General features: G+C 43.9%; 1 protein-coding gene across 10 annotated transcripts in view; it reads right to left on the bottom strand.

Annotated features, from left to right (window-relative positions):
- Positions 1 to 16,144, bottom strand: part of frmd4a (FERM domain containing 4A) — a 173,535-nt gene that overhangs the window by 80,209 nt on the left and 77,182 nt on the right. For 4 of the 10 annotated variants that reach the window (XM_072695793.1, XM_072695792.1, XM_072695798.1 and 1 more), the window contains exon 1: positions 3,755 to 4,053. The exons of the other annotated variants lie outside the window; for them this stretch is intronic. In XM_072695793.1, coding sequence (XP_072551894.1) covers positions 3,755 to 3,880 — 126 coding nt within the window. In that variant the 5' untranslated portion in view covers positions 3,881 to 4,053. Of the gene's footprint in view, positions 1 to 3,754; positions 4,054 to 16,144 lie in introns of those variants that run through there. 10 annotated transcript variants of the gene reach the window in all.

Below are 16,144 nucleotides of genomic sequence, written 5' to 3' on the forward strand. Positions count from 1 at the left end.
AGTCGAGGATTAGGTGGGGTGTCAGTAATGCCCTTGTTGCTGATTACAATCAAATTCTCACAGTAATGCGCCTTCAAAATCTAGAAGAAAGCCTTGTTCCCTGGACAGTAGAGACAGTTACTCCAACAAAAGCAGGATCAGCTCTTTTTTAATACCCTTGATTTCAGAAGAAGCAGGAGAGCAGATGTCCCAATACTTTTGTCCATATAGCGTATATCAAAATGAATATCAATCAGCATTATCTGGAATTAAATTAGGTACTTCAATTGGGTTACATTAATTTTTGAGTCATCGAAACATGTGACTGTGATTGGCACACACAGTAATATACAATAGATATACACCCATCAGCCATAACATTAAAACCACCTGCCAAATATTATACAGGTCCCACTTGTGCCACCAAAGTGATCTCCACAAGACCTCTGAAGGTGTCCTGTGTTATCTGGCACCCCAAGACGTTAGCAGCAGATCCTTCTTTTAGTCCTGTAAGTTGTGAGGTGGGACCTCCATGGCCATCAGTGAGCCTCAGGCGCCCCATGACCCTGTCACAGGTTCACCCACTGGCTGCACTTTTGGTAGATACTGACCAATGCATACGGGGAACCTGCACCCACAAGACCTGCCTGATGTTTTGGAGATCTCAGTGGTTGTAATGTTATGGCTGATTGTTGTACATTAGTAAACAGTCATACTGCATGGGCACATAAACACACACACACACACACACACACACACACACACACACACACACACCTCACAGCCAAAGGACTGGAGAAAGGGCCTCTGCTCTGCTTATTGTAGCAGTCTGAAAGGAGGCTGCATTAAAGCAAGTGAAGCAGAGAAAGGAGGCCACCATTAGCTTTATCTCTCCAATTCTAAAGCTTTCAGCGGATCAAACAGATCTCACACACACGCACACACACACGGACGTCAGTTCTAACAGGTGAGGTGAGGTGAACAGGTGTGTGTGAGGAAGCTGGGACGTACAGTACATGCTTTCTGAAGTGATGAGTGATAGGACAAGCACAAAATCTGTCTCTCTCTCTCTTACACACACACACACACACACAGACCTGTCATCAGGATACACACACACAACAAAAGCGTCTCTATGGGTGTGGGTTGTGCAGCTGAGAGAAAAAGAATAGGCTTTACTGGGCCGAGCTGAACTTTAGAGACCAATAAACTGATTAATCTGGAGAAAGGAAGGAGAGCGAGAGAGAGAGAGAGAGAGAGAGAGAGAGAGACATAGAGAAAGAGTATGAGAGACATAGAGAGAGCTGTTGTTTAGAAAGGAAGAAGCAGCTAAAGGTGTGTGTGTGTGTATAGACAGTGTATATAGAGAAAGAGGCTGTTGATAACAGTGAAGATACAGATACGTATACAGTCTGCTACACAAACACTGGTTTTCTGAAGACTGATCCATGGGTCAATAGAAGTGTTTCTCTCTCTCTGGCCAACTAGACGTCTATGAGTGGTCAAAGTTCATGCCGTCTTGAGGGAGGCTGGGGGTGGGGGCTGTTTCCTTTTATTGTACACACATCTTTCTACCCCACAGTGTACATTCCTCAACTCAATGGACAACAAGTTAAAAGGCATCTATAAGACAATGTCAGCCCCTCCCCCTGTGTGTGTGTGTGTGTGTGTGTGTGTATGTGCTTGCACATCTGTGGACATACTTGCCAGCCTTGCGACTGGGCAGTCTTTGAGAAGCATCTTGAAATATTGTTTTCATACTTTTGATTTGATATCTCACAATATTGACTTCACACCTATATATCTGAGATATTATGTCAAGAGTTTGAGATAAGTAATTATTTTAAGACATTTAGATAAAAGTTTGAGATGTCATTATTTTGGGATACAATGTCAAGAGCGTGAGATAATAAGCCATTATCCTGAGATAATTCAAAGCCAAAAGTTAATGAAACTAGGTCAAATGTTTGAAAAAAGTCAAAAGCTTGAGATAATAAGTAAAAAGTCTGAGATTTTGGGATATAACTTAAAAAGCTTGAGATAATAAGCCATTATCTTGAGATCATTCAAGGTCATATGAAATGAATCTTATGAAACTTGGTCAAATGTTTGAGAAAAGTATGAGATTCTAAGTCAGAAGCTTGAGATAATAAGTCACAAGTTTGAGATAAGTCAAAAGTTTGAGAAGTGTGAGTCTCTGCATCATAAGTCATAAGTCATTATGTTGAGATATTGAATTAAATAGATAGAGATAATAAGTTACAGGTATGAGATACTAAGTCAAGATCTTAAGATAATAGGGTTTCTTAAGTAAAAGGTTTGAGATAATCCGTCAAAAGCTTGAGATAATAACGAGTTTGAGATAAATCAAAAGATTGAGAAGTTTGAAGTATTAAGTCATTAGTCATTATGTTCCAGATAAGTCATTATTTCGAGATATTAAGTCAGAAGTCTGAGTAAATATGTGTTTATTTTGAGACACTAAACCTTGACCTCCTGCTGCCAGAATCCATATCTCAGCCGGATTTGCTATGTCTGCTTTCTCTAAGTGCTGGATAAACCACAGCATCAGTCAGCTGAAACATCCCGCTGGGACATCGCCATCTTTCCCCTGTAATTGCATCATTTGCCGGGGCCTGTCCATCCTGAACTGGAGAACACTGGGACTGTTTAGTGTGGCCGGTTCTGCTGAGCAGTGTTCTGCTCACACTGTGAGAAGGTAGAGGAGAGGCATAGCCTGAATACTGATCTCTCTCTCTCTCTCTCTCTCGCTCTCTCTCACACACACATACACGGATCTATGGTAGATGGAGTTGAAGGCTCCTGTGGAGAGCTGTTTATGTGCGTGAGACAGACCCTTAGAAACCACCATAGCAACGCTAATACTCTGTAAAGCTCACAAAACGTCCTAAGGACGACCTGAATTCTAACTATTAGCGGGTTGTAAAGCGCTCAGCACAACCGAACAACAACAGCCTAAAGCTGCATTTGTTTTCCACATGAAAGAGATTTATGGCTCACGGCCAAACTCATTCACCTGATGCTAACACGACATCACATCTACAGCAAATATGTGTCAATTACAGTCATATGAAGAAAAAAAGACTAATGTTTACCAGAGAACTCCTAAGACTAAGACTAAGACCAGGACTTCTGCGACAGAGGAATCTTCAGTCTTGCCCTGATGTTGGGTTTCAACCTTAAACACACCTTCACACATCATCTGTGTTGAGAGCAACCTGAAGGTCCTGTGATTCCATTTTTAAATTGTTGGAGACTTGTCTAATGCCTAATGCCAGACGTGGGCTAGTAGAGGGGTGTAAAGCCCCCCGGCATGGAGCTGCTGTGGAGCAGTGGAAGAACTGTGTTCTCCAGAATGATGATGGTGGTGGTGCTCAATTTAAGACTTTTGGGATAAGGTGGGAAGTTGAGATGAGGTGGTTTGGTTATCATTCAACATCCTGACCTCACTCTTCAAGTCTTCAGTCGCTGAATGCAATCAAATCCATCCATCAAGCAATGTTCCTCCCAAATCTAATAGAAAGCTTTCTTCCATAGACAGTAGACACAGTTACTCCAACAAATACAAGATAAACTCTCATTTAAAATCTTTGATTTCCAAAGAAACAATGACCGAGCAGGTGTCCCAATACTTTTGTCAAAATACTACATATTAAAAAATACAAAAGGTTTTGATGGGGTGTCCTAATTTATTCACATGGCTGTGTAAGAAACTCATAAAACAGCTCCAGTGCTGCCCACGGAAAGGTCATACCTGGTAGACGGCGTTATACAGTAGCGGCGCGTGCCTCAGTCTCCTCAGAGCGGCTGACGTCAGGTCCCATAGCACGCTCTGCCGCACGCACACACTCTCCTCCAAACTCAAAAGCACAGCCTCCATAACTCACACACACACACACACACACACACAAAACCCCACAGCTGCAGCGGACAGGTAATCCCTCTCCAGTCCAGGTGTGTATGAACAGGTATTGCTCCTCAGGCATCGCGGCCTACGCTCTCTTCTCCTTTCATGTTCTCCATGCTTCCCCACGCTCCTCTAAACGCCCCCTGGGAGAGTGATGAAGCCTCTGTGTCACTCTGTCCTGCACTTCTGTCCCTCTAGACTCGCTCTCCCTCTCTCTCTCTCTCTCCCCCTTACTCTGATCGCTGAATTCCCAGAGTAACAGCTCCCAACACAAACATTCCCACATTCGAAAAGTACCAGCTCCGTCCCCCCCACCCCCCGGCCTCCTCTGTCTGCTTGTTGGTTTTAAAGCTACAGTCACTTTCCAGCTTTCCAGTTTCTCACAGCTCCATATGAGGACCAGAACTCCTCATCTGGACCAGAGCACTGGACTCCCCTGAGGATGGATTCCTGCTCGTGCAGCCATTTAGAAGGACCTTCAGGAGGTCCTCTGCTGGAGCGTCTGCTCTGTCCCGGTGGAGATGGAGAACTTACAGTGTGTTTTGAGAGGGTATCACCATTTTTAGCCATGCTGTGTATTTTTGTCCACTCTTATAGAGAACAGTACGTCTGTACAGTCTGTCCAGGCATCATTCAGGGTAGTGGGGTGTGGTCACGCAAAGCACCGCCCTTCAGGGGGTCCACAGACTCGTCCATTTGAATAATATCAGTACGTTTAATATTCTCGTAGGACTAGCCAGGGTGCCATACAGCATGTAACACTCATACACTACATGTCCAAAAGTTTGTGGACACCCCTTCTAAGGAATGCATTCAGCTACTTTAGGCTGTACCCACGCCTGACATTTGGCATGGTGCCTTTTGGCTGTACTTCTCTACAAGGACTAGACAAGCTGTGTGTGTGTGCATTTGCACATGTGTGTCAGCAATCTTAAAGTAGATGAATGCATTCATTAGAAGGGGTGTCCACAAACATTTGGACATATAGTCTATACGGCGTGCAGAGCTGTAGAAACAGTCGATACAGCTGCACCTCAGCGTTCTGCTGGGGGAAGGTCAGTAGTTCTCCAGTGCTCCTTCAGTGCTCAAGTAATAAGCAGGCTCCCGTTCCCAGATCTCGCTGATTTCCATTCGCTGTTTATTCAGAGTGCGCGACTCCTTATCTGGAACTGCAATCCAACAGAAAGCCTCAATCGATGAGCCACGAAGCTGGCTAGTGTCGGCAACTCTCTGCACCCTAATTAAAAGCCCTTCCTGTCTGGAGAGAGATTCATAGAGCATATTGATGCTGGGGTCGCATATAATGATGCAGGACTCGACCCCACATGCTTCATCAAAATCACACAGGGCAAGATCGTAGATGACCAGCGGATGCTGACCGCAGTAGAGTGGGGACATGAAGGAGCAAGAGAGTGCATACACAGTCCTGGTATGCAGTGGTCAGTACTTACCAAAGGTTCTCCACAGAAGGGCAACCGGTGAACTGGCTTGAGACAGGGTCATGGGCACCCAAGGCTCCCTGATGCTTTAGGAGGCCCCATCTCACAACTTCCAGGGCTTAAAGGATCTGTCGATAATATCCTGGGGTGCTAGATACCACAAGACCTCTTAAGATGACCTGTGGTAGACCATGTCTTTGATGGGTCAGAGCTGTTTTAGTGGCACAAGGGGGACCTACACTATTTAAAATAAAGGTGCTCCAAAGGGTTGTTTAAGTCATCTTAAATGAGAACCTTTAAACGGGTTCTTTAAAAGGTTCTTCACACACATACATCTCAGTTAATCACAATAGGGGGTTCTTCAGTGGCATCGCTCAGAGAACTCTTTGTATATTAGGCAGGTGGTTTTAATGCACATCAATGCAGTCCAAATAATCAGATCAAAATGTGCTGAAATGTTTGATTGCATCATGCACTGAATCATTTTCTAAAGAATTGCAACTGAACTGAATCATTATCTAGTAGAAAGCTTTCTTCCATAGACAGTAGAGACAGTTACTCCAACAAATACAAGATAAACTCTCATGTAAAATCTTCAATTTCCAAATAAACAATGACCGAGCAGGTGTCCCAATACTTTTGTCAAAATACTACATATTAAAAAATAGTTTTAATGTATTGGCTGATGGATTGCACATCAATGCAGTCCAAATAATCAGATCAAACTGTGCAGAAATGTTTGATTGCATCATGCACTGAATCATTTTCTAAAGAATCGCATCTGAACTGAATCATTATGAGGTCCGATTAAGATGCACTTTGACTGATTTGAAGAGACAGCCGCTGGCAAGGCTCAAAACTGGACACACACACAACACAAACACACACACACACACACAAGCACTGCTGTAGTTTGTATCTGACTCTCAAACTCAGGGACTCCACCACCCAGGCCTTGAGAGCCTATGTTGGCTGCTGCTGCAGCTGGAAGCTAATGAGAGCCAGTGGTGCTCAGGCGGAGCACAGTACCATGGATGCCTCACATACGGAGCTGCTAACACTGCAATAGAGGCATTCATTCGCTCAGCAGCCCAACCACTCAAGCTTTCAGTGCCAATTAATTCACACACTGGCAACCCAGGCAAAAGATCATCAGGGCATTATATTAATATGGAACATGTACTCACCTACACCGGAGACCAGGCATGAAGGTGCATGGAGAAGAGGTGAGGAGGGAGGGACAGAAGGGGAAGGGGAAGGAAGAGAGAAAGAGAGAGAACAGACTGATTAGCTAAACATATCAGACCCATTCAACCCCTTTCATAACTACCTCACGTAAATAACATGGCTAAGCATGGGGAGAGAGATATAGACATCTTGTTCACACACAATATGTTCAAATGTTTGTGGACACCCCTTGTAATGAATGCATTCAGCTGCTTTAGGTTGCTGACACAGATGCGCAACAGTACTCTCTGGATGAAATAAGCTCTTTTTAATACCCTTGATTGCAGGTGTCCCAATACTTTTGTCCACATAGTGTATGTGCAACATCTCCTTTGAAAACCATGGGACTGTGAACAGCATTATGTGAGGACTGGTATTTTGTGCTCATGGGCTCCCCCTACTGTTTGGGACGGTAATTCACTTTGACACCACTGCCGCAAATACAAATCACGCTCTGATTTGTATCACCCCTCGTGGACAGAAGTACACATGCATTTCTGGACAAGCTGAGAGCTCCAGAAGCTTGATCTGAAGGTAGAGAAGCATGTGGGCTGAGGCGGTAGAGTAACACTACAGGATTTTACACTAATATGACTCTATGGGTTCTGCAGCGTCACACAGCAGTTCTTGAGAGAGGTTCTTCTCCTGCAGCTCCACCACCAAACCTTCACAGTGCAGTAGCAGCAGCGTTCTGGCCCGGAGTGGGAATGACGGAGACGCCGTTCTCCCCCTGTTACAGTCAGTGGAGCATCAGCATGCTACATAGTGTTGCTTTAAAGGAGTAGTTTGGTGAAATGGTTAAATGACCATGATTGATCGCTGACACCAGATGCAGTCAATCAGCCGAGACACTTGATATTTGGTGTTTACTTCTGTAGTTTAGAGCTGAAGATGCTAGGCTAACAAACATTGCTAACAAACACTGGACTTGGATTGTTACCAATGTCAATCTCAGTCAATACAAGCCCAAAATAATAATGTATGTTAGTGTTAATGGACTGAAGTAAGTCATACCATGTTCTAGACCACACCAGACAGGAGAAGATCTGGATGCATTTCGAGAGCCAGGTGGCGAGACCTATTTAGCCGTGTATTTACGGAGCTAAGACTGGTGACAGCAAGATCTGACAGGATCCGACTTGGCTGTGTTGTCAACTACTTTCCTGCCAACATCTAACATCTAAACCAATCCCAGACAAAAGAGCAGAACACACACCATGCTGCTCTATTGTTCTGCAAGTTGGCCTACAGTGGAATCCTCTCGGATTCCTTCCCCTTCGCTACTTCCTATGGGCTACGATCCTCACTCACTGTTGTTTGGAAGTGTCGAATGTGTGAGTGTGAGAGAGCGAGATCGAGAAGTTCAAATATTTGGACACTCAGAGACTGTTCCCAGGTTTGTGTGTGTAATGTATGTGTGTGTGAGCAGAGCGCTCTAAGGGACCCTGGGAAATGCCTCGGTATTCAGTAACCTTACATACTGACTCATACAAACACACACACACACACACACACACACATTTAATAGACTTTTAACAGGAACCAGAATAATCACACTGACATGTTCATATACTGCGAAATGTTCCACACACACCCACTCCTCCCCTCTTATAATGATTGGAGAATGCAATGGAGGTAAATAGGTCATGCATACACACACACAAGGCCTACTACTACACACACACACACTTTTCTTATATATACACTCACAGTGAATATATAAGCTAGTCTATTGTGTCAGAATATACGCTATGTGTCCAAATGTTTGTGGACACCCCATCCAGTGAACGCATTAGGCAACTTTAAGTGATACCTATTGCTGGCCTAGATGTGCAAATGCACCCACACACACATACAGCTTGTTTAGTCCCTGTAGAGAAGTGTTGCCAATATAATGGGACTCTGCAGCAGATAAACATGAACATATTGGCACCATGCTGCCTAATGTCAGGCGTGGGCTAAAGGGGTATAAAGCCCCCCAGCATTGAGCTGTGGAGCAGTGGAAGAACTGTGTTCTCTGGAATGACGTTGATGGTGCTCTGTCCAATATGTTTGGGATTTGGGATTTGAGGAGTTGGGGATGAGGTGAGCTGACCTCACTAACGCTCTTTTGTTGAATGCAATAAAATCCTCAGAGCAATTCTCCTTCAAAAATCTAGCAGAAAGCCTTCTTCCCTGGACAGTAGAGACAGTTACTCCAACAGAAGCAGGATCAAACTTTTTTAATACCCTTGATTTCGGAAGTAACAGTGAGTGAGCAGGTGTCCCAATACTTTTGTCCATACAGTGTATAGCATATTAGTCCATGGTAGTCTTCGGGAACACACTTTCTCTCCACACACACACACATACATTGTACATAGGCATAGAGACATAGAGAACACCGAAGACACAGAGGTGGAGGAGAGGCTTTCGCAGCAGCTGTGAGCTTGAAAAGTGTTTGAAGTGTGTGTGGTATGCGTGTGTGTATGTGTGTGTGTGTGTGTGTGTGTGTATGTGCACACTGACCTACTTCACTTTGCATATAGGCTAATCAGCCTCTGCTCCTGATTTCCTCCGTGAGCATAAATATGTATGAGGATTATGGTATAAAAGCACAAACCCACAGGAGTGTGGAGGAGGCAGCCACACACACACACACACACACACACACATCGTTATGATGAAATAGGGAGGGCTTGGCATTTTAATGTGTCTAATACACAGCAAAATATAACACAGCCATGCAAAATATTCACACACACTTCTTCCCTCTCTCCAACTCACTCGGCCACCCACACACCCCCACACCCCCACAGTGCCATGAATAGACTATTGAAACACCAGGATGAGTCAGTGTGTGTGTGTGTGTGTGTGTGTGTATGTCATTTTATGTTCTATGACTGGTCTGTTCCAGTGTGTGTGTGAGTGTGTGAAATGACCCATTCTCTTCTCTTATCTCCTCACACAAAGCCCTGTATGTTCTTGGCTTAGGAACATTCTTGGTGCTTTTTCGGGAGACGTATCCTGTTTTTGGAGGAACACTCTAACCCCACTCGGAACCCCACTCGGAACGGGACGGAGTGGGAATGACATCTATGAATTAATTAAATCAATGAATTCCCAGTTTAGTGGCATTCAGAGCCCCCTTGTGCCGCCAAAACTGCTCTGAGCCGTCGAACCATAGACTACACAAGCTCTCTGGAGGTGTCCTGATGGAGTCCTGTGAGTTGTGAGGTGGGGCCTCCATGAGCATCCGTGAGCCATCCGTGTGTTCCCGGTTCAGTGGTTGTCCTTCCTTGCAGCACATTTGGTAGGTACTGACCACTGCATACCAGGAACACCCCTGGTTGCTGGTATGCAGTGGTCAGTCCCTTCCAAAGGTGCTCCACAGTCATAGAACATGGTTCTTCCACAACGCGGAGGAACAGTAGATGGTTCTCGCATTCCCGTCACGGCTCTATCAGACTATTTAAACCACAAAGGGAACAAACCCTGTAATACTGCTCTCATCTACCAGGAAATGAGCACTACTGCACACACACACACACACACACACAGCGTGAGAGAGAGAGGGAGATGCATAGATCCACTGTATTACTGTGGACAGGATCTGTCCCTAACCACTTCCGAATGTGTGATCTGATCGTATTCTGACCCCAGTGCGTCTTCAGGGCGTTTACATCTGGCCTTTGATGCAGGCAAGTGAAATCTCACTGTGATCCGATCCGGATAATTGATGATGTTCACTTGCCACCACCTGTCAGTGGTATTAATGTTATGGCTGATGTGTATATAGGCACATGAGAGGACGAGAGGGAGACGGTGTAGTCGTTTAAAGATTGTGTTTGCTTCATTCATACTGAGAGAGCGAGAGGGAGAGAGAGAGAGCGAGGGTGTGTATGTGTGTGTGGGGGGGGTTGACTGTCTGAATGTTTACTCTGGTTGCTCCAACGACACGAACTTATTGAATGGTGATGCTAAATATGGTCACTGCAATAGGGCTGAACTGAACTTATTTGAACTGAGAGAGAGAGAGAGAGAGAGAGAGAGAGAGAGAGAGAGAGAGGGAGAGGGAGAGAATGAGAGAGAGAGAGAATGAGAGAAAGAGAGAGAGAGAGAGAGAGAGAGAGAGAGAGAGAGAGAGAGAGAGAGAGAGAGAGGGAGAGAGAGAGAGAGAGAGAGAGAGAGAGATAGAGAAGGAGAGAGAGAAGGAGAGAGAGAGAGAGAGAGAGAGATAGAGAAGGAGAGAGAGAGAGAGAGAGAGAGAGGGAGAGAGAGAGAGGGAGCACTCAGACACCATTTTTAAAGAGTTCAAATTCGAGCCTGGAACTTACTGAGGCCAATCAACAGAGCCTCACTGTCTGGGGATGAATGGCAGAATTGTGTTTGATTGACTGTTTAAAAGAACTCAACAACTGTAAAACCCCACAGCAGACAATACCCATAACACCCCATAATAATCAGCATGGCCGATGAGAGGACTGCTTAGAGGTCATAATCAGTAAATCAGCCACCATTCAGAATGATGGAATTATGGCGCCAAGGTTACCCCGTCACAACGGTGGGACACCAGAAGTCCCACAAATTACAAGGCGAGCACCCCCTGCTGGGTTTCCAGCACTAACATCTACATACTGACTTAATTCAACTGTACTTATAGCATACATATAGCGCTACAGTGGCTACAGTGAATACAGTGGATACAGTGGCTGCAGTGGATACAGTGGATACAGTGGATACAGTGGCTGCAGTGGATACAGTGGCTGCAGTGGATACAGTGGATACAGTGGATACAGTGGCTGCAGTGGATACAGTGGATACAGTGGCTGCAGTGAATACAGTGGCTGCAGTGGCTGCAGTGGATACAGTGGCTGCAGTGAATACAGTGGCTGCAGTGGCTGCAGTGGATACAGTGGCTGCAGTGAATACAGTGGCTGCAGTGGCTGCAGTGGATACAGTGGCTGTAGTGGCTGCAGTGGATACAGTGGCTACAGTGGTTGTAGTGGATACAGTGGCTGCAGTGGCTACAGTGGCTGCAGTGGCTACAGTGGCTCAGTGGCTGCAGTGGCTACAGTGGCTGCAGTGGCTACAGTGGCTCAGTGGCTGCAGGGGATACAGTGGCTACAGTGGCTCAGTGGCTACAGTGGCTACAGTGGCTCAGTGGCTACAGTGGCTCAGTGGCTGCAGGGGATACAGTGGCTACAGTGGCTCAGTGGATACAGTGGCTACAGTGGCTTAGTGGCTGCAGTGGCTACAGTGGCTACAGTGGCTCAGTGGCTCAGTGGCTGCAGTGGATACAGTGGCTGCAGTGGATACAGTGGCTCAGTGGAGATCAAGAGGAAGAGGAACCTTGGTTCTTTGAGAGGAACCAATCCTCTGGTTTAAGTAGCAGTAAGAAAACACTCGTTTTCACACTAAGTGTGAGTGTCGCCTCCATTACGGACAGTTAGACTCACAACGTATCCCTCGCCCTCGCACACAGTCCCACATAAACCCACATATTGTCTGGATCACAGCTGACCTGGTTTCTAACAGGAGATGACAGAACGTTTAGATTTAATGAGCCTCAATTAGCATTCTGCTTTAACCAAGCTGAGACTTAGCATGCAGCCCGGATCCAATTAAACCCCTTACTCGCCCCCCAACTCTCTCTCTCTCACACTCTCTCTGTACTTCCACGCCATATAACACAACAATAAGTCTCCAAGGAGAGCTCCGGTGGCCCACCAGGCATGGAGGCAGGAGGAAGCTGTCGACTAAAGCAGAGTATTCTGGCGTTCTGCTGCTTAGCCGAAGAGCCGTGGGTTAGCAGCAGAGCTTAGTCTGATAGCGGGACAACAACTGGAGGAGGTAACGCTGCATTATAGCACGTGTACTCTCTCTGGGAGGGAGTCATAGGCCGCTGGGGGATGAGTCAGCCTGAGGATGCATGCAGAGAGAGATTGAAAGAACGAGGCAGTGGGAAACGGGGATGGAGGACAAAGTAAAAGAGATGATCGGTTTAGTGACGCACCAAAATGGATTTTCTAGGTCGACATTAACATAACATAGAGTTTAGAGTTAGAGACCACTATATGGACAAAAGTATTGGGACACCCGCTCATCAATTTATGATTTCAGAAGTTACGTTTCTTCTGAAATCAAGGGTATTAAAAAGAGTCTGTTCTGCTTTTGTTGGAGTAACTGTCTCTACTGTCCAGGGAAGAAGGCTTTCTAATAGATTTTGAAGGTACATTGCTGTGAGGATTTGACTGTATTCAACAACAAGATGGTTAGTGAGGTCAGGATGTTAAACTGACCTCACTAACTGACCCCCCCCCCCCCCCCCACCTCATCATTCCCAACTCCCTACCTCATCCAAAAAGTATTAAATGAAGCACCATCAGCATCATTCCACTGCTCCACAGCTCATTGCTGGGGGGCTTTATACCCCTCTAGCCCACACCTGGCATTAGGCAGCATGGTGCCAGTAGGGTAATGTCTATCTGCTCCAGAGAGTCCTATTCTATTGCCAGTACTTCTCTACAGGGTCTAGACAAGCTGTTTGTGTGTGCAGTTGCAGGTCCGTGTCAACTATGGATACAACTTAAAGCCATTACAAGGGCTGTCCACAAACATTTGGACATATAGTGTCTGTTCAACAAATTAGCAGATATCTTTTGATGTACTGGAAGGTCCTAATCTTGGCTAAAGCTTATTTCAAGGCTAATGTGGCTTATTCCACCCACACAACTTTAGCTGTACGGCCTCCCTGTTTTCCAGTCAGAGAAATCAAGTGTGTTCGTTTGTTCGTCCCACTGGTTGTACCAGTATTCCGTGTTTGTGTATTCCCTGGATGCCCATCCAGCAGTAAACTGAATAACAACCATACCTTCTTTTTAATGAGCAGGTGTAGTTCAAAGCACCACCTGCATAACGTTGCTGTCACGCAAACATCCCCATATCTCCAATATGGCAACTTTACAGGAGATGGAAAAAACCTTCTTAACTTTCAATGGAAGTCAATGGAAAAAGATTTTATTCCGAGTCATTTTGGAGCGTTTCTATTGGTCCGTTCAATATGAAATTCTAATATGATATGAGGAACAACTGCCAGATTCACATTATGGAGAAAAGTGAAAAACGGCAAAAAATCAGATGTGACGATATATAGTTTACAATTACACTCATGACAACAAGGGTTCTTTAGGTGGTGCCTTTAAGTGGGCTTTGGGTTCCAGGAAGAACCATGCTTGGAAATGGGAAATGTAAGAGTGTGTGAAGAACCTTCTCTTGATCTAAAGGTTCTTTACCAGTTTAAAGGTTTTTACACTCAATCCCGTCTATAAACATGGTTCTTTATGGAACCAAAAGTGGTTCTTTTATGGCATCACTCAAAGAACCCCTCTGTAGCACCTTTTAAGAGTGTGAAGGTGTAAGGTCTTTTTGTGTGTTCCTGTGTGGTATCATCCACTGTATCATTTATCATATCTATAAATAAATGAATAAATTGTCATTTAAAAATTGGACCAATACTTTAAACATGTATTACAGTATAAGCTACTTTATTTTTGATTAATATTAATAATTATATTCTATATTTGTTTACACTATTAAATTACTGAATAATATGTCACTGTCAGCATATCAAAGGCCGGACAAGATTTCATCATAGATGCTGTCAAAAACAAACCCCAATACTATGATGCACATCTGTAACGGGACAGAGACCCTGAGACTATGAGAGACGGAGGGTTGGAGGACGCTGTGTCTTTGGCTAATGAAGCAGAACATGTCTGTGTCAGGCTTTGACTGTCTCATTACCACAACATCTATACAGTGTGCACCAGCACTTGAACACAGTGACACAACCTTCACATGCTGGTTGCGGGCCAGTGCGGGTTTCATCAGTTCGGTTTTAAACACTCCAAAAATAAAAGTGCTTCAAAGGATGCCTTGAGTCATGCCAGAGTAAAACCTCTTTTGGTTCCTGAAAGAAGCGTGTTTGTAGAAGAGATGTGAGCGTGTGAAGAACTGGGGTGTCAGAAAATCGATCAATCGAAGGATCGCATTGATATGTTTTGCAATGTATCAATTCTCAAACAAAATATTGATTTTTAATTAATAGATTAGATGCAAAGATTCGTGGTAGGCCGTGGTTCAGTTTCAGTGGTGTTCCATGGCTTTGCTCAAAGAACCAATGGATGCGCCTTTATTGTTAAGAGGCACCAGTGTAGTAACCCTTTAAAACCTAAAGGCCTGTATGTGAGCCCATACTTCGACTCCTCGCCTTCACAGTACATAAGTTACATCGTAATTTCACAGCAGTTCATTTATATCATTTATAATATGTACTGAATCATTTATAGCAGTTACTGAATCCTTTATAATAGTTACTGAACCATTTATAGCAGATACTGAATCCTTTATAATAGATACAGAATCATTTATAGTAGACACTGAATCATTTATAATACTTACTGAACTATTTATTAATCAGTAAATATGGAATCAATTGTGGTAGACCCTAAATCGCTTATTGCAAATCTTGAATCATTCATAATAGTTGCTGAATCCTTTACTGTAAATATGAAATCAGTTATGGTACTTACTTAGTTGCTTGTTATAAACACTGAATCATTAATGACAGATACCTAATTAGTTCTAACAATAACAATTATAGCAGATACTGAATAATTAATAGCAGATACGGAACCTTTTACAGTAGACAGTTTTATTTCTAATAGTCAGTGAATCATTTATTGTAAATACTGAGTCATAAATAGTAGATACTGAATTGTTTGGAATCAATGATAGTAGATGATGAATCATTTATTGTAAATACAGAATCATTTATTGCTTATAAAAAATAATTTAATGTAAACACTAAATCATTAATAGTAAATACTGAATCATTTATAGTAGATTATGAATATTTTATCCTAGATACCAACTTATTTATTATTATGTGTAATGAATAATTTATTGTAGATATGGAATAAATTATAGTAGATACTGAATCATTTCTTGTAAATACTGAATCATTTATAGTAGATTATGAATATTTTATTGTGGATACCAACTTATTTATTGTAGATAATGAATCATTTATTATAGATATAGATTCTGCTATATTTGAAACTGTACAGCTAAAGCAATCCATTCACAACAGCACCGGGAAAAATGCTAGTGGCCCGTAGATGGAACCAGGCGGCATACGATGCTGCTGAGCTCAATCCGTCTCACATAGAGATAGCAAACGAGAGATGAAGTAAGACAAAAAGAAGGAGGGATGGGGGGAGAAAAGCGACAGGGTTGGCTTGAACGGTTGGTAATCAGAGAGAGGGAAAAGCCCACGCTCATTTGATTAAATCTCTTTGTCTGCTGATGATGATAATGATGCCTTATCATTGGCTGCTTCCCCTCATTTCTCATCCCGCATCGTCGCAGGAAAGCCTAAAATTACTGCCGCATTTCAAAGAAGCCAATCATCCAAACGCAGCACGACACACACTCACAGCGAACCCCCCCAGACTGACCCACAATACACATTCCCGCAGAGACAAAACCACAACACTCTGCTAAGCCTTCACTTAACACGGGGAACACC

This window comes from Salminus brasiliensis, chromosome 13 (assembly GCF_030463535.1).
Source record: "Salminus brasiliensis chromosome 13, fSalBra1.hap2, whole genome shotgun sequence".
Lineage (NCBI taxonomy): Eukaryota > Metazoa > Chordata > Actinopteri > Characiformes > Bryconidae > Salminus > Salminus brasiliensis.